Source organism: Cricetulus griseus, chromosome 2 (genome assembly GCF_003668045.3).
Source record: "Cricetulus griseus strain 17A/GY chromosome 2, alternate assembly CriGri-PICRH-1.0, whole genome shotgun sequence".
Taxonomy (NCBI): Eukaryota; Metazoa; Chordata; class Mammalia; order Rodentia; family Cricetidae; genus Cricetulus; species Cricetulus griseus.
The window spans coordinates 399,868,787-399,890,767 of NC_048595.1; the positions used below are offsets into that span (position 1 = coordinate 399,868,787).

At 45.8% G+C, this 21,981-nt stretch overlaps 1 protein-coding gene across 1 annotated transcript in view; it reads left to right on the plus strand.

Annotated features, from left to right (window-relative positions):
* The window catches only part of Nckap1l (NCK associated protein 1 like), a 56,087-nt gene extending 34,627 nt beyond the window's left edge, over positions 1 to 21,460 (plus strand). Inside the window, exons 21-31 of the mRNA XM_035439222.1 lie at positions 3,770 to 3,988; positions 5,350 to 5,480; positions 8,453 to 8,550; positions 8,659 to 8,752; positions 8,868 to 8,950; positions 9,180 to 9,260; positions 11,750 to 11,843; positions 12,829 to 12,945; positions 13,934 to 14,043; positions 15,735 to 15,824; positions 20,144 to 21,460. Coding sequence (XP_035295113.1) covers positions 3,770 to 3,988; positions 5,350 to 5,480; positions 8,453 to 8,550; positions 8,659 to 8,752; positions 8,868 to 8,950; positions 9,180 to 9,260; positions 11,750 to 11,843; positions 12,829 to 12,945; positions 13,934 to 14,043; positions 15,735 to 15,824; positions 20,144 to 20,275 — 1,249 coding nt within the window. The 3' untranslated portion in view covers positions 20,276 to 21,460. The remainder of the gene's footprint in view (positions 1 to 3,769; positions 3,989 to 5,349; positions 5,481 to 8,452; positions 8,551 to 8,658; positions 8,753 to 8,867; positions 8,951 to 9,179; positions 9,261 to 11,749; positions 11,844 to 12,828; positions 12,946 to 13,933; positions 14,044 to 15,734; positions 15,825 to 20,143) is intronic.
* The last annotated feature ends 521 nt before the right edge of the window (positions 21,461 to 21,981 follow it).

Sequence of the window (21,981 nt, forward strand, 5' to 3'; positions counted from 1 at the left end):
GCACAGGTTCCAAGCACCTCTGTGAAAAGAAAAAAAAAAAAAAAGCCATAAATCTCACTTCTATAGGTTTGATGAGCAGCTGGTCCACCTCAGGGAGAGAGACCAGCACTGGAGAGACAGAGGCAGGAATGACAGGAATTTAAGGTCATCTTGGTTACCTAGAGAGTTCTAGGCCAGCCTGACTTCACAAGCCTTTACCTAAAAAAAAAAAAAAAGCATGTGTGTGTGGGGAAGTGCAGAGCCTTTGCAGCCTACAGAGCTGTGCCTACATCCTGGCTGTTAGCTACAACAATGGAGCAGATTATCTAACTTATCAGAGTCCGTTTCCTTCCTATTAAGTCCAGGATAATGATATTTACCTCATAGATCACTGTGAATGACCTGCAATTGAGGATTAGTAGACAAGTACAGATTACTCTGAGTGCAAAGTTCCTGCCATGTAATAAGTAAGCCTTAGTTAAGTAAATTCCCTTCCTGTACTTTGCCCCCATTCCATTGTTCTCTGAGAAGGAAGGATACCGCTTATGTCAGTCATATGCACTGTATTGGCTAAGGGATGGAGAGGAGTGGTTATGAACAATTCATTATCTTTTTGTGTTTTGTCTTGGAATATGAGCAATTAATGCAACAAGTACTTATTGAACACCTACTATGTGTCAGGCCTGTTCTAGAGGCTGTTGATAAAGTAGCATACAAAACAGTCCTACCCCATGATGCTTACCTTGTAGTAGGGAAGACAAGATGAACAAAATAAGAGAGTAGCATATATGGCAGGTTAGGGATAAATGCTAAACAGAAAGATAAAGCAGGGAAGGGAGATGCCATGGGAAGTGTGTGCGCGCGCGTGTGTGTGTGTGTGTGTGTGTGTGTGTGTGTGTGTGTGTGTGTGTGTGTGTGTGAGGAGTTGCTGCGGTTTTAGATAGTGTGTTCATGGTGTCCGGCACCTTGAGAAAACGACATTTTAGTGAACTCTTAAGGGAACTGTGAAGGCAGGTATGGTGTGTGACTGTCTGGGAACAATCATTGGAGTCAGAGGAACCATTATTACCAAAGCTGAGATGGGGACATGTTGCTCTGTTCAAGGGACAGGGAGAACAGAGTGGTGGCAGAGGGAGAACCTGGGGCACAAGGGTGGGACGTGAGGTGAGGCAGCAGCTCGCAGGCCTCTGCGCATGCGTGTAGTGCACCGGAAGGACTGGGCTGTCTCTAGATATGCAGCCTTGGCTGGTCCTGGAGCAAAGCTGTAATAAGATTTGTGTCCCCAGTTCACTGTGCATTATTAGCGTGAATGAGAACAGAAGTGGGAAGACCAGCTACAAGCTGTGTTTTGACTGTAAGATGTGCAGGTTTATTTTCCTATTAGCGTTTTGCCTGGGCGAAGAGAAATAGCTTGTTTTTGTTCTGTACACGTTAGCTCTAGAGGGGGAAGTGCTTCAGTTGTATATATAATGTCAAGGGGATGACAGTGTGGTAATTGCCCATGAACACCTTCTGCAGCCACGGCAGTTTCCAGGCCCTGGAACAGTAAGGCTGTGATCACCTAGTTTCCCAGAATCTCTGATTATCGCTTCACGAGGTCATTGTTCCGAAAGCCCATGGTTTTATCTACAGGTTTTGACTTTTTTTTTAATTTAAAGGAATTTTAAGTTTTATGTGCATGGGTGTTTTGCTTGCATGTGTATTTGTGTACTACACACATGTTTGGTCTCCTTGGATACAAGAAGAGAATATTGAATTTTCTGAAAGTAGAGTTACAGATGGTTGTGAGCTGCCCTGTGGGTGCTGGGAATAGAACTCTTGTCCTCTGGAAGAGCAGCCAGTGCTTTTTATACTTGAACCATCTCCCCACCCCACGCCCAGCTTGGAAAAGAGCCTTCCTAAGTGTATATATCCCATGATAGACTCTGATTCTTAATCCCTCCTGATTTAGTCTGAGTGCTGGGATAATAAGTAGGTGTCACAACTGCCTAAAAATTCTAATACTGATTAGGCCCGCCTGTTGTAATTAAAAAAACAAAAGTGGCTGGAGAGAGAAAGATGCCATGCAACAGAGTTCAAGCAGAGGGTTTTTTTATTAAGGGAAAAGGATTGTAAAAAGGGGAAGGGGGATGGGGGAGACTGGCCTCTGGGGACAGGAGTAGTGAGAGAGAGAGAGAGAGAGAGAGAGAGAGAGAGAGAGAGAGAGAGAGAGGAGGAGAGAGAGGAGAGAGAGAAGGAGAGAGAGAAGGAGAGAGAGGAAAGAGAGAGAGAAGGAGAGAGAGAGAGGGAGAGAAGGAGAGAGGGAGAGAAGGAGAGAGGGAGAGGAGGGAGAGAAGGAGGGAGAGAAGGAGGGAGAGAAGGAGGGAGAGAAGGAGGGAGAGATGAGGGAGAGAGAGAGGGTGGGAGATGGGCAGGGCCTTTTAAAAGGGAGCATATTGAATAGGCACAGGTGGTGCTCTTAGTGGCAGCAGCTGAGGGCATATCCTGTCAGAACTCCAAAGGCATGCCAGTAAAATGCCTGAATACTAACGCGGCCTCTCACCTGTCCCTTCTATGTTATTTTCCTTTAAGTGGTACCCAGGGATCTAAAAACTTCCCTTTAATTTGTGGAAACAGACCTTCCTGAGTATCCTGCCATAAGCATTTTGCCAGAATATCAACCAACCAAAGAATTCCAAATATCTTACAGTTAGGAAGAGTTTGAGGAACTCATTTATAGTAAGGTGCAAACGAGTGAAACACTGTGAATATGTTCTGTCCTGACTGTTTATCTTATTTTATGATGAAAAGTTGTAAGTCAACATGAAATTTTAGTCCCTGGGGAAGGAACATACTGTGCACCCATGGCTGTATGCAGCACACATTTGTTCTGTCTTTTCCAGAGTGTGCAGGCTGTGGTACTTTATACAGTCTAGTATCCATGGCCACCAGGGACTGCACTGTGTTTCCAAGGAATTCTTTTCTTTTTCTTTTTCTTTTAGAGTTATTTTCATTTTATTTTGTTGTGTTTTGTTATTGTTTTATTATAAATTTTATTTAAATTAGAAACAATCTTATTTTACATATCAATCCTAGTTCCCTCTCCCTCCCATGCCCCCCACCGACCCCCCCATCCCATCCCCTGGCCACTCCCCAGGGAGGGTGAGCCTTCCATGAGGGATCATCAAAAATCTGTTAAGTCATTTGGGGCAGGGCCTAGGCCCTCTCCTTTGTATCTAGGCTAAGAGAGTGTCCCTCCATGGGAAATGGGCTCCCGAAGTCCTGGTTCCACTGAAAGAGGTCCCATAGACTGCCTAGTCCTCCTAATTGACACCCATATTCAGGGGGCCTGGTTCAGTCCTATGTTGGTTCCCCAGTTGTCAGACTGGGGTTCATGAGTTCCCACTTGCTCAGGTCACCTGTTTCTGTGGATTTTCCCAGCATGTTTACAAGGAGTTCTAAGCATGATTGTCCATTATTGATGGCCTTTGGGACTAAGTCTTTCCTTAGAGTAGGATGGCATTTGTGAGCTCAGGTCTTTTAACAGCCGACCTAATTTCTCCAGAGGAAGAAATGGTTAGGAATCAAATGTCAAAGGACCCAAGTCCAAACTCTGACACTTGCCAGCTGTGTGATCTTCAGCAAGTGATTTGCTTCCTCGGTTTTCATATCTACAGGACAGGGGTAATAGTGCCTACCTTACTGGGTTGCCTTGGGCTTTGAATGAGATAATATGTGCAGTTCCAGTACACACAGGGTTGTTTCTGTGTTTGTTAATATATTTGTAATTATTAAGGCTTTTGTCACTTAGAGCCATCGTGACTTTGGCTGGCTACAATGCCACAACGCAGGAGATCCTTAGGCCTTCTGAGCTGTTGGCAGGAGTCAAAGCATACATCAGTTTCATTCAGTCATTGGCACAGTTTTTGGGTGCAGATGCTTCCAGAGTCGTCCGCAATGCCCTCCTGCAGCAGACACAGCCATTGGACTCATGTGGCGAGCAGACTGTCACCACTCTCTACACAAACTGGTCAGTGTTCCTCCTTCTCCTTGTCTCGCTCTACTACTTTTTCTTTACAAAGTAGGCCCACAACCAAGCATTTTAACCTTCAGCAGCTTCTGCAAAGGAGGTGGGTCTTTTTTTTTTTCCTGCTTGTGTATGAGAGCAATATCCAGGGTAGACCTGGACCCCTTCTGTTCTAGCCTTCACATCACTACCCATGCATCTACCCTAGGGCTCTTAATGTCCTATCCTTAACTTTCCTTTTCTGGATTCTTGTTTCTGTTGAAAAGGATTCTACCATTTCTTTCTTACATCTTTATTTCTTCTTTTGCTTTAGCTTCTTCCTCTGAGAACCATGCTGTCTACTTGTATCTCCTGCATACTATCTCCTCATTCTCAACCAAAGCTCTGTCAAGTCCAGTAGATTGTTCTGGATAGGGGAAGGGGCCCTTTTCCCAAACCAGAAAAAGCACCATTTTCTTTGACATTAAAGGAGCCAAGAGGCAGATTTCTCCCTCCCCAAGCCACTAGGTGGTGCTTTAAATCTACTATCAGTTTAGTGGGATACTGGAAAGGGTACAGCCAGCCTGGTGAAGTATGTGGATTTCACTAGCTAGGGTAGGACTTTGAGCATTTACAGCCTATTGCCTCTCTCTCAGAGACGGCTACCTTTTAGGACCTGCTGAATGCTGCCCCACTAAGTTATTTTTAATGTAAATTTTCAGTTTTAAAATTTTGACAACTAATTATAATTAACTGAGTGGAAAAAACAATTGGAAGCCGAGTTTGGCTCACTGGTGTTTAGCCCATGATACTGTAAAATACAGACTTAGAACTGGTGTCTGGGTGACTGCTGCATTGGTGGGCCCTCTTCTTCAGACACTGTCAGAGCCAGCCTCTCTGACTTGTCCAGAAGTTAGGAGGGAAGGTTTGGAGACTGGATGATGGGTGCTGCTGTCAGCCAGAGGTTTGATTTGAGACTGGCTTCTGGGCTCCTGGGTCCTTGGTTTAGCTTTTCACTGGAGAGGATATGGCTTACGTGTATTTCAGAGGAACCTAGTTCATCTTTTTTAAAAATGCCAGTGTGAGCCTGTCTTACCTGACAGAGGGTAAGGACAAGGAGAGTACAGATGTAGGAAGAGAGCTGGGCTGAAGGCTGGGAGTGCGTGACCCTGCCTTTACGGCATGGTGGAATACTGTGGATCGGAGGCCGAGTGGAATCACATTTCTTGCTTCTGATCCAACAGCTTTAGGGTGTTAAATAGATTGCTGTATTGCCTTATTTCAGTCTTTCTTCTTCATCCCAGCCCCTAGCAGACTTTCTCCCTGACTCTAGTGTGGTGGTGGCAGAAATGACTAGATGCTTCCTTGGCCCCCTCTCCCTGCAGGTACCTAGAAAGCCTACTCAGACAGGCAAGCAGTGGAGCCATCGTCCTCTCCCCAGCCATGCAGGCCTTCATCAGCCTTCCCCGAGACGGGGAGCAAAACTTCAGTGCGGAGGAGTTCTCGGACATCTCTGGTGAGCCCAGAACCCTGGTCTCCTTGTCATAGAGCTCTTGGGTATCTTGGCCTAAATCCTCCTGCTTTCCAGAGGCCCATTCAGCACTCATCTTAGTGTCGATGCTGGACTCCGCTCAACTTAAGGAACACATAAAGAGATTCTAAAGCAAGGCCCGGGATTGAGAAGTGACTTGGGGGGAATGAAGGTGAAGAGGCAAAAGGAGAGAGGGGTTTAGGAGCTAGGCAAGCACATTAGTCATCGAAGGGATTCATTCTTCCAGGGTGGTACTTATTTTCTTTTTCCACACAGAATGCAGAAGCAGCACACATGGTGGCAGATTTATGTGGGGACAGATTAAGTGGTGATCTGATGTCCTGACATCTTTTTCCTTGGAGGTGATGTTCAGATCCTTGGCCAATGCTGATGAGATACTGGAAGACATTATTGTGGGCCAAAGTTTTAAGAATTCAATTCACACACAGTCTTGAGGCAGCTCCTCTTGCTATCCCCATTTTTCAGATGAACACACTGAGGCACTGAGAGGTTAGGAGGTGCTAAGGTCACATATAAATGGTGGGACTGGTATTTCAACTCAGTCAAACTCCAGCAGGGTGGCACTGCTTTCTGGCTTCCCAGTGTACAGCAGTATTTTTACTAATTAATCAATGAATCTCTCTCTCTCTCTCTCTCTCTCTCTCTCTCTCTCTCTCTCTCTCTGTGTGTGTGTGTGTGTGTGTGTACAGATAAGGGAGTTATAGTGAATTGGAAAGCCACTGGCTCCCTTTTGGTTCTCCAAGACAGAGTTTCTCTGTGTATCCCTGGCTGTCCTAGAACTAGCTCAGTAGACCAGGCTGTTCTCGAACTCACAGAGATCGGCCTGCCTCTGCCTTCCAAGTGCTGGGATTAAAGGAGTGTGCCACCACCACTTAGCACCATTCTCTTTTAAAAAAGGGCTTGCAGCCATATAATTCCTCTTAACATTTATATATATTACCAACTTAGTATTCATGAAGGATCCTGTCTCATCCCCTTTCTCTCACTCCCATGTAAATGATGAATTGTGATGAGACCTTAGGTAGGTAGAGGTGTTCCATGACCCAGACTTCTTCATTTTCCTTTTCTGGGGATGCCAAGGAAGTGCAAATGCACATCTATATTTTCTAGCTCTTCCTCCTTATCATTCCCTGCATTCTATCTGTAAACAGACTATACTTTGTCCACTGGAGGTTTTAGATGCCCCCTTTTATCAGCTCTACCCACAAGCTGTAGGCAGCCTGTAAAACCTGCTTTAGGTCTTGCTGACAACTGACAAGCAGCAGGAGGCAATGCACATTCACCCTTCTGCCACCCCCACCCCAATTTCTCTGGGTTGCCATGGTGATGGGGCAATGTTACTTCAAAAATAGATAGATAGGAAGAAAAGGATGCCATAGGGTTACTAACTGGGATAGGGATGACTAGAGTGGGGTGGGGGTGGGGTTGCAGATCCATCCAGTAGACCAGCCTGCTGCCTCTTCATTAGTTCCAGAGAGGGCAATTTTGACCCTCTTCCCCTCAGGCAACAGTGTTAGCATTCTAAGGTGGTTAGTTAATTATAAAATCTCTTTACATTTCTCAGCTTAGTCCTGTGATTGTAAATCGGTTACTCTGCAAATGTCTAGTATTTGCTTTGGATGAGGCATTGAATTAGCTTTGGTGACCAAGGCTATTTCCTCTTTAGTTGATAATGGAGGTGGATGGCATCAGTTGGTCCTGCCTTCAAAGACTGTAGCCAGGAATCTCAGCTTCCCTTCCTTTCTGAAGGCTGATTAATGATGTTGAATTTGTCTTTCCTATGCTGCTCTCTAGTTACATCTGGTCTTTTGTGGTTTCCCCTGCTGGAATGGCCGGTAGCCAAAGATCACAGCCAGAGTCTTCCAGCTGAGCTTGCCACTAGGATTTCCAACCTGGGATTTCCCCAGGCAAGTTTGATTTAACTCAGAAAGGGCAAAAGCAGGCTGGGTGAGGAGTGATAAGGCCTTAGGGGCAAGACTAGATTTGGAAGAATAAAAAATTTAAAGCAAAAAATAACTGAGACTCTGGGGAATGTGTGTTGATTATGAAAAAAGAAAAGACAGCTCAAGGGGAAACTAGGCCAGTGAGATATTAAATACCAGAAGTTGATGGAGGACTGAGAAATGAGACCCCAGATGCACACGAGTTGTCTCTTCAGGGACAGTGTAAGGGGAGAAGTGCTTTGCACTGGGTTTCTGGACCTTCCCCTGATGTGATTGACTTTGGACAAACATCCAATCTTCTTGCTTTAAAGCCATGGTGGAGTGCTTCTGCTCCACACCTCACAGGGCTTTTGGTAACTGCCATTTTATATACCCTTGCTTATCTGTATCTAGTTTCCCTTGTTTATCACTAGTTTTTTATGCTTATTCTGAGGAATTCATGATGTTAGGAGGAGCAAAAAGGCTCTTCGGGGTTTAGTGACTTCTTCGAGGCCTGATACAACAATAGCAAAACCCAGAAAAAAGGACTGGGAAGTGCAGGTTCATATAAGAGGCAAATAGGGGCCTGGAAAGATGGCTTAGCAGTTAAGAGTACCAGCTGCTCTTCCAGAGGACTGGAGCTTGGTTTCCAATAATGCATATGACTACTCATAAAAGTCCTTAACTATGGCTCCAGGGGATCTGATGCCCTCTTCTGGCCTTGGTGGGTATTGCATGCTCATGGTGCACATATATTCAAGGTACACACACATACACATAAATTTTGTTTTTTAAAAAGAAGTAAACTGCTATAGATACCAGTGGCAAGGAGGAAAATTGTCCCATGGGCATCCAGACATGCCACCTGTGTGTAGAACTACAGTTTTTTTTTTTTTTTTTTTTTTTTTTTTTTTTTTTTTTTGCTTCTCACCTGCCCACATTCTTTTCCTTCTGGATAATATGTATATATTCAAAGACTTGTGTTCCACTGGGAACTTTGAAACTCTATTCCAGAGATGCGAGCCTTAGCTGAGATTCTTGGTCCCTATGGCATGAAGTTCCTGAGTGAAAACCTAATGTGGCATGTGACCTCTCAGATTGTGGAGCTGAAGGTACTGTGGAAGTGGCCTGGTAAAAGGTCTGCCTGGGAGTGGGAGCTGGAAGACAGAGCATTGATCTCCCCTTTCCCTACTGTACACCTCTGTTTCCTTCCACTGCAGAAGCTGGTGGTGGAAAACATGGATATACTGGTTCAGATCAGGTCCAACTTCAGCAAGCCAGATGTAATGGCTTCTCTGCTGCCCCAGTTGATGGGTAAGCACTTTCCTAAAGGAGTTATGAGGGATGCATTGTGAATGACAAGGGCTCTGAGGAAGCAAATCGTCACCATTCTCCTGTTCTCTTCCCCAACAACCTGCTTTCTCTTCAGGGGCTGAAAATGTGCTGAAACGAATGACCATCATTGGGGTGATTCTCAGTTTTAGGGCTATGGCCCAAGAGGGACTGCAGGAGGTGAGTAGGGAATGCTGATGCAGAACTCGAAGCTTCTCTGTGTGTGGGGTTTGCATTAAACATAAGCATAGAGGGAGGCTGCTGAGCTTGGCAGAGGTCTTTCAGATTGATGAGCTTAAGAGACCTCTAGGCTTAGGTGATGGGAGCTGAGAAGCTGGCTTCTTAAGTCAAGACCCCTTCCTGTCCATTTCTACATGGTTTTGGACTCACTTATCTTCTCTTTCTCCAGGTTTTTTCTTCCCACTGCCCCTTTCTCATGGGCCCTATTGAGTGCCTGAAGGAGTTCGTCACCCCAGATACCGACATCAAGGTAGGTGTGCAACTTGGGGTTCAGTTGGGTGACTTGCTGAAGGCAAAGGCTGTCTATAGAATCTTGTGGGGAGCTAGGGCTCTGAAGAATTCTACAGGAACAAGAGTTGGGACTTGGGTGGGGAAACAGGTCAGGAAGACCTTGGGAGAGGGAGAGGGCAGAACTGGAGAGCCATATGGGATACAGAGGAAAGTGGGAGCCCTGAGAGACTTGGGGAAACATTCTGGGGTGGGGGAGACAGGTGAGATCAGGGGTAGTATCTGTAGGTTTTCACTTGAAATGAGAAATATGCAAATTATATGTCAAGTTCCTTGCAAACAGGTCCCCTTCTTAGGAGTACTTTTTGTAAGATTTGTTCCTTCCTTTCCCACCCACCCTGTCTACCTTAGAGTTCCCCTACCACAGCCTTTTATCCCTCTCAGTTCTTAAACTTTTAGTCCCCCATCATCCATCTCAGGCACCCATGGGCATAGGAGAGAGAGAGAGTAGGAAAGGGGAAGAGACAGTAGGAGAGAGAGGGAGGCAGAAGAGCTTCTGCAGGCAAATGGAGTTTAACTGTTCACTCCCTCCACCCTTGGAATTAGCTTGTCTTTTGAATCCTCCAGTACAAACAAATGTGTTATGCAGGAAATACAGCCAAAGCCTGGGGACAAGCTCCTCCTGGTACAAGGAGTAGGCTATTTCCCTTATGACTGATTCCTTCAAAGGAAAGATGTCTGAGCAGGAAGAATTGAAGTAGGATGTTTGGAGAACTTCTTTCCTTGGGAATCAAAATAGTTATGAAGCTTTCTCCTTTTTATGCCTCAAATAACCTGGAAGCCAGGTGATGGGTGATGGCTGGCTGGGCTGGCCACCCCTGTTAAGTGCTTTTGATTTGATGCATAGCCGGGGTTTCTGACAGTTGCTGATGTGGAGGCTGAGTGCTCCATCCTCTCAGGAGCTCATCTAGTTCACATCATCTGGACAGTTTGACCTGCAGGCTTAGCTTGCCTGGGAAAATAGGCAGGTAGGTCAAGAAAGGGGATGACCTGGAGGAAAGTCAAGGGAAAATGAGACCTGTCAACTGTCTCTCTCTTCCTTCAGCACCACAGGTCATTCACTATGTCCTTGATCTGCTTGGCCTTTGTGGCCACAGGCAGGTGGGTCTAAGGGATTTAAATAAAGGGCTGAACAGAGGGTAGCTTCAGTATTGGCACTATATACAAGGTGTGTTGCTATACAATTGCGAAAAGATATGCTAAAAAGACCCCCAAACCAAAACAAACCCTTCAAAAGAGGTCTAAGTACTTGGAATTGGAGTCAGGATTTGAGTTACATCCTGAGAACTCAATTCTAAGTACAGCAAGGGATCCAGGTATCCATCAGCCAATCTTTGTTGAATGATTTGTATCTGCTCAGCCTTATGTGAAACGGTAGGAAGATGATGAGAAATGCTAAGATCTGGTTACAGTAAAGGGAGAGGCGGGAAAGCATAATTCTGTTAGTCACTAGGGTTGCTGCTTTACCCATATGGTCTAATGTCAGTATCATTGTCCCATTTCTACAGAGGAGAATCCTGAGGCTCAAAGAGGTTAAAACCTTTTAGGCACAGTGACTCAGTGATGGTGGTAGGATTTGAGCCGATGTCTGTGTCACTCCCAAAATGCCTTCTCCCTTCACTCTGCCATAGTATTTTTAAAACTTAGAATCTGTTTGGGGAGAAGCCACATGTCTTGTTTATGGTCTGAAAAAGTCAGCTAATACCAAGTGCTGTGTCCTTTCATTGCTTGGTCAGTGGGACAAGAAAGGAAGGAGAATGGGTTTGGACGGAATCCGGGAGGCCCACCTTGAACTGAGCTTGAGGGGTTCGTATGATTTATATGTACACAGAGAAGAGGAAATGAAGCTAGAGAGTGAAAGAACTGACCATAACTGGGGACAAGTGAATGCATTCCCTTAGCTGCATTAATTAAATGAAGCATTTGGGAAAATAATGTTGAATGCTGAGTAGTGTATGTGTATTCATGTGGGCTTGGGCATTTGTACATGTGAGTGTATGCACATGTGCCAGAGATTGCCCAGGTGTCCTCAGCCTTTCTCCATCTTAGTTTTTGAGTCAGGGTCTTACTGAACTGGGAGCTCAATGATTTGGTTCGGCTGACTGGCCAATGAACTCTAGGATCTGCCTCTCTGCTCTAGGCCCACAGCTAGGATATAAATGTACACCACCATGACCAGCTTTTTTTTTTTTTTATGAGGGTGCTGGGATTCAAACTCAGGTCCTTATGCTTGTGCAATAGGCGTTTTATTGATAGCCATCTCCACAGCTTCATAAAGCATTTTTCCTCCATTGCAGGCTATGGAAAGCTATGAAAAGACTATCTAGAAACATTAACAGTATACCATGAGTCAAATGCTGTGACCGAGGTGTCCTGGCTGCTGAGAGCTTCTGCTAAGCACCTCTCCTATGCCAGAATTTCTCTCCAGGATGTTGTTTTGGTTTCTGTCAGGTTACCCTGAGTGTCTTTGAGCTGGCATCTGCTGCAGGGGTGAGCTGTGACATTGACCCAGCCCTGGTGGCTGCCATTGCCAATCTGAAAGCTGGTAAGATGAAAGGATAGTCAAGGAAGGGCTTGTGCCCCACTTTTGGGTAGGGGGAATGTCAAAGTTGAAGAATTATTTATTTGGGGTTGTGAATTCAGAGGATATAAGCTGGGAGGCAAGACAAAATATAGCCCCTAACCTCCAGAAGATGCTCACAGAGGTGATTTAGGTTTCGCTGACCAAGCAGAAAATAGTTCTGAGTGAGAATCTCTTGTTCAGCAAATGCTTGGGGGAACTTACAATGTGGTTGGGGAAATAAGATTCACACAAATGAATCACTGAGGGAACAACCCTAGATAGCAGATGGTTTCACACTAAGTTGTATGGGATGCCTTCCAAGTTCCCTACAGTGAAGCTGTGCACCTTCCAGCCCTTCCCAGGACCACTCGTTTTTTATTAATTTATTTTTTACATTCCAATCCCAGTTCCCCCTCCCTCCTCTCCTCCTGCTCCCTCACCCCCACTCTTCCCATCTGCTCCATGGAGAGGGTAAGGCCTCCCCTAGGAAGTCTACTAAGTCTACCCAGGACCACTCTTACATGTTCCATTACATATTACTCTGATTGGTCCATTTGTTGTTATATATTCCTGGAAGAGAACTGACCCCAGGGATTGGTATTAAGTTCTTTGGATTTACCAGCTTCACCCACTTTCTTCTCTCTTGATCGGTGAGACTTTTCTCTCTCCTTCCTGCCTCTCTATCTCTTAAGCTAACAGGTATTCTAGGATGCATGTCAGCAGATCCCTTGAGGGTTTTGCTTTGCCATGGGCAGGGGTGGGGCTCTAGGACTTGGGCCTCACTATAACTGGGTACTAGTCTTATCTCCTTCAGTCATTTCTCACTTGCCTACAATACATGCTGAAGCATGCCAGAGATATTTTCTCATGTGACCATGATTCTTGGAAGTAGAACCCTTGCAGGGGATAATTCTAGTTTGTTGACTTTACTTTTCCCCATGTCCTTTTCTTCACCCCTCACCCCCAGATAATTCATCTCCTGAAGAAGAGTATAAGGTAGCATGCCTGCTCTTGATCTTTCTTGCGGTTTCCCTCCCACTCCTTGCCACTGACCCTTCTTCCTTCTACAGCATTGAGAAGGATGGTAAGTAAGATGTAGGTTTGAAGGACCAGTGCTATTCAGGTCTCTACTGGGGAGGGAGGAGGGATAAAGATAAGTTACCTGGAGCATACAGACTGCTTTTTGTGGGGAGGGGTTGAGATGTGTAGCCCTGGCTGTCCTAGAACTCAATTTGTAGACCAGACTGGCCTAGAACTCACAGAGATCCACTTGCCTCTGCCTCCCGAGTGCTGGGATTAAAGCATTTGTCACCATGCCCGACAACATACAGATTTCTTTAAAAGTGTAAATTTGTTTCAAAAAGCAATTGAGAATGATGTGTCCATAAAATTTTAATCCTGAGTGCTGAGAAATGACTCAGTGGTGAAGAGCAGAGATCCAGAGTTCAATTCCCAGCAACTACATGGCGGCTTACAACCATCTGTAATGGGGTCTGATTCCCTCTTCTGGTGTGCATGAAGACAGGTCACTCATATACATAAAGTAAATAAATATTTAAAAAATAATAAAATAAAATCTGGAAAAAATGCATTCCCTTGGTGGGAGAGTAATATTTTAAGCCAGGAGGTTGTGGTGTATAAATTTAATCCCAGCACCTGGGAGGCAGAGGCAGAGGCAGAGCCCTGTGAGTTTGAAGCTAGTCTGGTCTACAGAGCTAGTTCCAGGACAGCTACAGAGCTAGTTCCAGGACAGCTAGGGCTGTTACACAGAGAAACTCTGTCTTGAAAAACCAAAAACCAAACCAAAACCAAAAACCAAAAACCAAAAATGATTTGTCCCAATAAAATACCAAAGGAACATACTTCTTCTAGTCCTCAAATGCCAACTAATTATTTTGGTGTCAGTTAGGCCAGTCCAACCTGAAGAGAGAGTTTGGAAAGGGAGGGGGAGGGGGAGGAGGAGGGAGAGGGAGGGAAAATTAGGGAGAAGGGGAGAGGGATTTTCATTGAGGGCCAGCCTGGGCTGCTCACTTTGCTGGTCTCTTTATATCACTTTCCCCATTCTGACTTAGGCTACAACAACAACATCCACTGTTTGACCAAAGCCATCATACAGGTGTCTGCTGCCCTCTTCACTCTGTACAACAAGAACATTGAAACCCACCTCAAGGAGTTTCTGGTGGTGAGTGGGTCTAGACCATGAAGAGTGGAAGTGGTTTGACTTCAGCTCCTCGACAGTAGCTAACGAAAGGTCTTTGGAGTCTAGCCTCCTACACCATTTATGCTGGGAGAGTGGCGGCTACTCCGTGAAAGGCAGGAGCTTTTCTAATTTTTCCAACAGACTTCAGCTTTTGGCCAGACACTTGGGAGATTATTGGACAATGAGAAAATCTGAGTTTTGCCGTTGTGAAGTCCTGTGACCCCTGGACAGACAAGCTTTTGAGGTCTCAGTTTTTTCATTTATAAACCAAGGAGATTAAACTGATTCGTGATTCATCACATTGGTACACATCAGGATATACTGAGAAGCTAGTTAAAATAGACTCCTTATTTCTACCCCAGACCTCCTGAATTAGCATACAGGGTGAGGCCCAGCCTGGTGTTTCTAGTTTGGTCTTCAGGGGAATCTGAGATACATTAAAGTCACAGTGATGCTGAGTTTCATGCTCTCTAAGGACCATTCCTACTCCACCAGTTTCAAGCTTGGTTTTAAATCATGAAGCAGTAATATTCCCAACAAAGTGGGCTTGGTCTTAGGATCTTACTGTGAGAACCTTGGATTGGGTTTTCATGGACTGGAGTTTATAACCAGACAGTAGATTCTGTGTAGGTGAGGTCCTTTTTGTTCGAAAATTTTTTGAAAATGTTTTTAGCCTAAGTTTGACTCCCTGTAAATATAGCCATTGATCTTAGTTTTGCCTCTGGGAAAATGAAGAATAAATAATCTCCTTCCATAGTTGAAAGAGGCCCTAGAGTTTTCCGCTCTGGATCCCCATGGAGGGTTCCTGTTCATACACTCTGACTCACGGTCAATTACCTTCACCCTGCCTGAGCATTCTCAGCAAAGGGAAACCTTCCTTTGTGAAACATGGTCATCAGTTAAGAATTGGGCCTCATTTTTCTCCTTCCAGAAGGAAACAGCAGATCATGTTATTATTGTTTTTAGGAATTATGTTTTCATTCTGAGAAGTACACGCCAGGGACAGGAGGCTGGTTAGAGGGTCTCTGCTTAAGCAGGTACAACCAACTAGACAGAATGGTCTCTAACCATCATAGAAAATAAAGAGGATTCCTATCAGATCTCTGAGAAAGGGGATCCCTAACCCCATTTCTTTGTTCCTCTTTGTCCTGTTTGTTTGCAAGTTCAGGTTGCCTAGGTCTGGGCTGTGACTTACACTTCTATCTATCTCCTTGATCTGTTGGAGGCGTGGCAGCCCCTTGGGAGGTGATGGGGGGAGAATATTAAGAGTGCTGTGTTTGAGGTCCATCCTGGCTTTGGGATACAGAGTCGGCTGTAAACAGTCTGATGACAGAAGTATCTAGAGGCTGCCAAGGAAAAGATTTATCTCTTGGTGTGCAGCATCACTAACTTTTGTTCTAGGTTCTTCCCTGCCCCTTGTGCCCTTTTTCCTGGTGTTTGATGAGCTCCTTCTGTCTGCACTGTCAGGCTGAGCCATTGGGATTCATTTTAGTTTGCAGGCAGTGTGTGTCTCTCAAGCCTAGGGACCTGACACTTTCCCACCATGAGCCTTCAGGAACAGCCTAGCACTTCTTAATGCTCCTCCTTGATCTTTTCTTAAGTTCCTGTAGCCTGAGGCTGTCCTATTTTGACCTCCATAAAAATCTGTTTCTTTACAAATGCTTCCTCTGCAGGTGGCTTCTGTCAGCCTCTTGCAGCTGGGCCAGGAGACTGACAAGCTCAAAACCAGAAACCGTGAATCCATCTCTCTGCTCATGCGATTGGTATGTATCTTGTTTAAGTTGGTCTTGAAATGGAGAGGAAGGGCCAGCAGGGGACTCCTTTTTAGGGTCTTTGGGTCCCTGCCATGTCATCAACCAAAAACATTAACTAAGAATTTAAGTCCACCCAGATCCTCTGGATCTGTCCCCACATCTTAATGAACATTCTAGACTTGTCTTGTGATCCCAGAGCAGAGCATTCAAGGACTTCTAGGCAGAATGGGACCTCTCTGGCCCCTGGCACCTAGGTCCTTTGTCTTGCAGTGTTTCTGAGTCTGACCTGGGGAAGGGCAGCAATGCCCTTTTTGGGGGGCTATTCAGTATGATTTTGGTTTTCTGTGACAACTTCCTGCCAGTGTCTTTCTTGACTTCAAGGTGCTATGAAGAGAACACTGGATAGTATGGAGAGGATTTAAAGTGGTTTGGTTATGGGGATCCCAGGAAGGAAGGGATTTTGGTTCTGAGGCAGGGAACTTGGCAAGGCCTTGAATCAGGCAGTTCATGCTATCTCTTCTCCTGGCTTCTCAAGCTGTGCACTTTCCTTTAAGCAGGCAGAAAGTTCCAGGAACTCTGACTCAGTTGATGTTCTAAAGTGCTTTCCTTATGCCCTTGCTTCCCTCTCAGTATATTTACTCACATTTCTCATCTGATAGTCTGATTCTTCAGGTTGGGCAGCTGGGGCTGCTGGGTCTGTCTAGAGGCCCCCCACCCCCCACCCCTCCTCTTACCACCTCTCACCTTCCTCTTCCCCTCCTCTGGCCTAGTGGGAGAGGATATACCCCAACTCATAGCACACACTCAAGATATCTCTATGCTGTTAGAGCTCTGCAGCCCACCGACAGAGCTCCTTCCCCAAGACCTGGGTGGACAGTGGATATACCTCTGCTACCCAAGGATACATGGTTGCAGCTAAGATGTGCAGGCAGGGAAGTGTATGTAAGTGTGTGTGTGTGTGTGTGTGTGTGTGTGTGTGTGTGTGTGTGTGTGTACAGAACTCCTCAAACAAGGTGAGAAGAGAAGGGGGACTAGACTAAAAGCTGAGTTTCTCCTTCATTTTACTAGGATACAGAACTCAGGAGTCTAAGAATTAAAAAAATATTTTTATATTTATTTGTGTGTATGTATAGACATGCCTTGGTGCATGTGTGGTCAGAGAACAACTTGAAGGAGTTGGTTCTCTCCTACCGTGAGATCCTAGGGAGCAAACTCAGGTCTTCAGGCTTGGCAGCAAGTGTCTTTACTAGATGAGCTAGCTCTCTGCCCCAAGTCTATGCATTCTTAACTAAAGCCTAGACTTCAATGAAATCACAAAGGTAAATTTTGAGAATATGACATAATAGGCTTATTTATTTATTTAGAGAGAAGTTCTCATGTGTCTCAGGCTGGCCTCGAACTCCATATATAACCAAGGATGACCTTTACTTTCTGGTTTGCCTGACTCAACCTCTGGAGTGCTATTATTACAGGCACATATCACCATACCCAGTTTATTTTTTTAATTTTTAGTTATGTGGTATGTGGGCTTAGAAATGTGGGGATCCATCCCACGTGAACGGTTACACTCTGGCCCTGGACACATGGGGAAGGGCCCAGGCCCGGTACAGGAAGATTTGGAGGACACTGCAGAGCCCCTGTTGAGGGCCCTACCTTGCCTGGGGAATGGTGGGTGGATGGGGTGGGGGAGGGGGAGGAGGGATGGGGTGAGGGGAGGGAGAGGGAGAAGGGACTTACAGGTGAAACAAGCTTGTTCCCTAACTTGAACTAATAAATAAAAAAATAAAAAAAAAAGAAAAGAAATGTGGAGATCCATCCCCCTGGGTTCTCTTCTTTAAAGACTAGGACCCTGAATTATATCTATGTCGGTTTCTGCAGCCAGAAAAAGGCTACCCTTTATGATGGGGAGAGAATGCACTTGAGGTGTGCACATGCGTGTAGGGTGTGTGAGGGCTTCAGGGAGGAGGATGTGGATGAGGGCAGTGGGAGCAGATGCTAGAAATGCAATAGGCAAAGCATTTAGAACTAACTCCCTTCCTTCCTTCCTTCCTTCCTTCCTTCCTTCCTTCCTTCCTTCCTCCCTCCCTCCCTCCCTCCCTCCCTCCCTCCCTCCTCCTCCTTCCTCCCTTCCTTCCTTTCTGTCTCTCTCTTTATGCAAGCACAGCATTTGGAGCCCCCCCCCCCCCCGCAGATTTCTGTGACAGAGTTTTACTGTGTTACTCAGTTGGACCTCCAAATCAAAATGCCAGTATTGCAGATATATGTCTTCATGCCCACCAACAGCATGATTCTTTATCCATTACAGTAGGTAATGACCCTCATGGTGGCGTGGTTAGAATCAGGAGATATTTGAGGAAGTGAATTGTAGACATTAAGTGCTCAATAAATGGAGCTCCCCGAGCCTGCTGCTAATTTTAGTTTCCGGATGACTTAAGCATGCCTCTGTTTCCTCTAGGGGTGGGAGGTGACTGTGTTGTGAATTGCCTTTTAGCCTCACTTCCTCTGTTGTGATCCCCACCTCCATGCCTGCCCCCAAAGATGGGGAGGTTCTTGCCCCTGGTAGCCCCCAAGGAAGAATAGCAGGAACAGAGCCAGGACCAGGCACATTTTGCTGAGGTGAAGATTGGAGGGACTAGCTGCTGCAAAGCAATTTAAATGCAAATGTTTCCACAGAGAAATTGGAGATGACTGGAGGGAAGGCACTGTGTTCTGAGTTAAAAGGTTATCTGTGTAATCCCACAATCTGGCCAGCACTTCTTTCCCTGGGGTCTTTCTGTTCTCACTGTTCAGGCTGAGCACTGTCCACCCCAGAGTTGACAGCCTGTTCCTGGCATGGGTTTCCTGGGGGAAAAGAGATGGTGCTCTCAGAATCAAGAACTCTGATGTCAGTCACATTGGATCCTGGCCATTATTTGAGACTTAAAAAGTTGATGGTAGGGAAACTGTGGAAGAGTAGAATGAAATTTAAGATTTATGGGCTGTTTTGGGACTAAAACCCAAGTCTCTGGGCCTTCACTCTAGGGCTGTTTCCAGTGCCACAGACTCCTATTATTTTCCTGGTGGAGAATAGGAAGTCATGGGCTAGTGGCTCCTTCTTGAAGCTATCACCCATTTTTCTGCATGTGCTCCCATCTGCTGGCCGAGGGTTGGAAATCTCACTAAGCAAAGAACTCTGTTTTACTCTTGGGACTTAAGAGGCTTTTTTTTGACAAGGGTTTGCTATGTATCCCTGGCTGTCCTAATACTCAGTATATGGCCCAGGCTGGCTTCAATCTCATGGTACTCCTGCCTCAGCCTTGAATGTTGGGACTGCAGGCATGAGTCACCACACCTGACTGGAACTGTGGTTTTGACAGCAGATTTTCTTTCCTCCAGGGTGTCTCTGCTCTTTTGAGGCCATTGTGTGTATGTGTGCATGTGTTTGAGAACAGAAAAATCTTACCAAAGTAAAGCTTGAAGGGACTTCGGAGAGTGATAGAAACATGTGAGGGCAGACTCTCTTTCATTAGCAGATCTGCAGAGCTGGAAATGCCAAACACATTGGGGAAGGCCCACTGTGAGGACTGCCAGAGGATGTGGGGATCCTCTCTGGAGCATGCGTTTAGACTCATGATTTCTTGAGTGGAGAAGATTCTAAAGAAATACACCCTCTTCTCACCCAGATGGAAACCCAGCCCAGCCCTGGGTTGTGCAGCAGTTTGGACATATGGCCTCCCTGCCCATTCTCTCACCCTTACTTCCACCCTTAGTCTTATCTAGGCTTCCAGTCTATCTTAGTTTAGCTATGGGAACTGCTGGGATTGCCACAGCATGGAAGCTTCTAATTAAACTAATTAATCATGCCTGGTCTTTTATGTAGCATCCTTACTGCTTCCCAGATGCTGTGCTGGGAGAGGGAGGAACCTGAGGCCCAGTATAAGAGGACCTGTGTGGTTTTAGGACCCCCTTCTTGATCTTGGTCCCCGAGATGAGTGAGCACTGCCATCCATCTTTCTTTACTAATGCCTGTGCTGCTCACGTGTGACTTAGCAGCTAGAACAGGAGAGAAGGGGCTGTCTTGACTCTAGGAAAATGGTTTGTGTTTTTCTTTTCCCTTGCATTCTGTTTCTGTAACCTTCTCATTAGCCCTGATGGAGGGGATGTGCCATTGAAATGGGGCTCAGGACACATTGCCTTTGGGAGCCAAATCATGGGAGGGGTAGGGAGAGGAGTGACTCAGAACCTATTCACTTGGAACTCTCCAAGCTACAAAGGGCCTGGGACCTGTACAATGAAAACCTGTCACAGGTGCTTTCTGGGAGTTCTCACCTCTTGGCTGTCTGTTTCAGGTGGTGGAGGAGTCACCCTTCTTGACTCTGGACATGCTGGAGTCCTGTTTCCCTTATGTCCTGCTACGAAATGCCTACCGGGAGGTTTCCAGGGCCTTTTACCTGAACCGCCTGCCAGCCAGTACCCACTGAAGGGCCTTTTGGAGGTGCCAAGAGCCACACCACAGTGAAAGCTGCAGCCATTTCTTCAAAAGGGGAGCAGAGTGGGAGGGTCCCAGGGAGAGACAGGGTCATGCCCTACAGCTGATGACAGGGATGTGGAGGAATATCTAGGGCTGAGGAATCACGGAGAATGGGACAGGCTTATGGACAAAGGGGTATGGAACCACATGTATGAATTTTTAACAATGAAAAAAGCCAGTGACCTATAACCATATTATATATCTTCTGGTGATTCCAGCTTGAGCTCTGACAGGCATGGGTCTCTCCGACCTTCATCACTATTCTAGGATAATGCTGCCAGGCAGAGATGATCAATCATCGTATTAAACCATAATGAGCTTATAATCCTCCCTCTGGAGCTGCTATTGTCTCCTGCACATTCATTAGGACGATTATCTCCTCTCGTCCTTTTCCAAATGTGTTCAGCAAATGTCCAGCCTGCTCCTACTGCTGCAGAGCAGCACAGGGGCCCTCTTCTCCTCAAAGGGCTCTTCCTCCAATTCTGCTTGACTGCCTTCCCCACTGGGGCAGGGAGGAAGTGCCTTCCAGAGGTTTTAGGGACAGCTTACTCCCCTACTTACTGTCTCACCCCACCTGCTTTTTTCATTATGTGTCTCTATAACCCAGAACAGAGGTGGACAGTCCAGATCAACCTTAAGTCACCTGACAGCCAGCTGAACCAAACTCCTCCTAGACCATTTAGGGGTATTCTATCTCCTAATGGGTGGGACTAACTTAACCCTAAATCCCCTTGTCAGCCTGAGTACAGCTGTTGTCCAGGCAGGGACTTCTCTTGTGGGTCTGAAATTTCACAAACCTCATTAGGTTGGAGGGCCCATGAGTGGGGATCCTTGAGGAAGTACAAGCTGTTTCAACTTAGCCCTTTTCTGCACCAATTAGAATTTCAAGTGTCACAGAGCCTGGGGCATTTAAGATAGCACTTAACTAGGTTTAGTAACTCCATGGCAGAAAGCAGTAGCCCCATGCTTCACTCACAGACTCATTGCCAGGGAGGGCTGGAGTAACAGATCATATGTGTCACAGGTCCAGAATAGTTGGAATGGGAAAATATAATTAGCCAGTTGATTAATTAGGGTCATGTCCATACTTCCACTATGAAAAGGAAGCAATTGTTGTTGGCTTTCAGCAAAACCATCCGGCTTTCATTAAACCAATTTGATAGCTGTTTTGTGATTGTGTATGGATGTTTGCTTTTTATTTCTACAGACCTAGGGTTAGCCAATACTTCCTTCATTTGACACCCATAATGAACAAACATTTTGTTACTAACAACTGTCTGCTCTTTAGGATAGATTCAACAGAGACTCTTGCTTCAGGCCTTAGCTAATGGTATTTCCTTGTTATGAAAAAGACATTATGTGCAGAGAGGGGATTCAGTGTGAGACCCTGCAAGAGCAGCTGATGAGGAAGAGAAAAGCTCAGGGTGATCCGATCAATGACATCTCCTTTCTTTTGAGACAGAGTCTTGCTGTGTAGTTCAGGCTAGCCTCAAATTCATGGTCCTCCCCCGCTAAGTGCTGGAATTCCAGGCATATACCATTACACCCTGCTGACCCTCCACCCCTGTATGTCCACTTGGTTCTTCTGCTTGAGGGGTATATAGACTCTTCTTTATCTGTATGAAGAAGACTCATTTACAAAGAACCCCCCAGAGG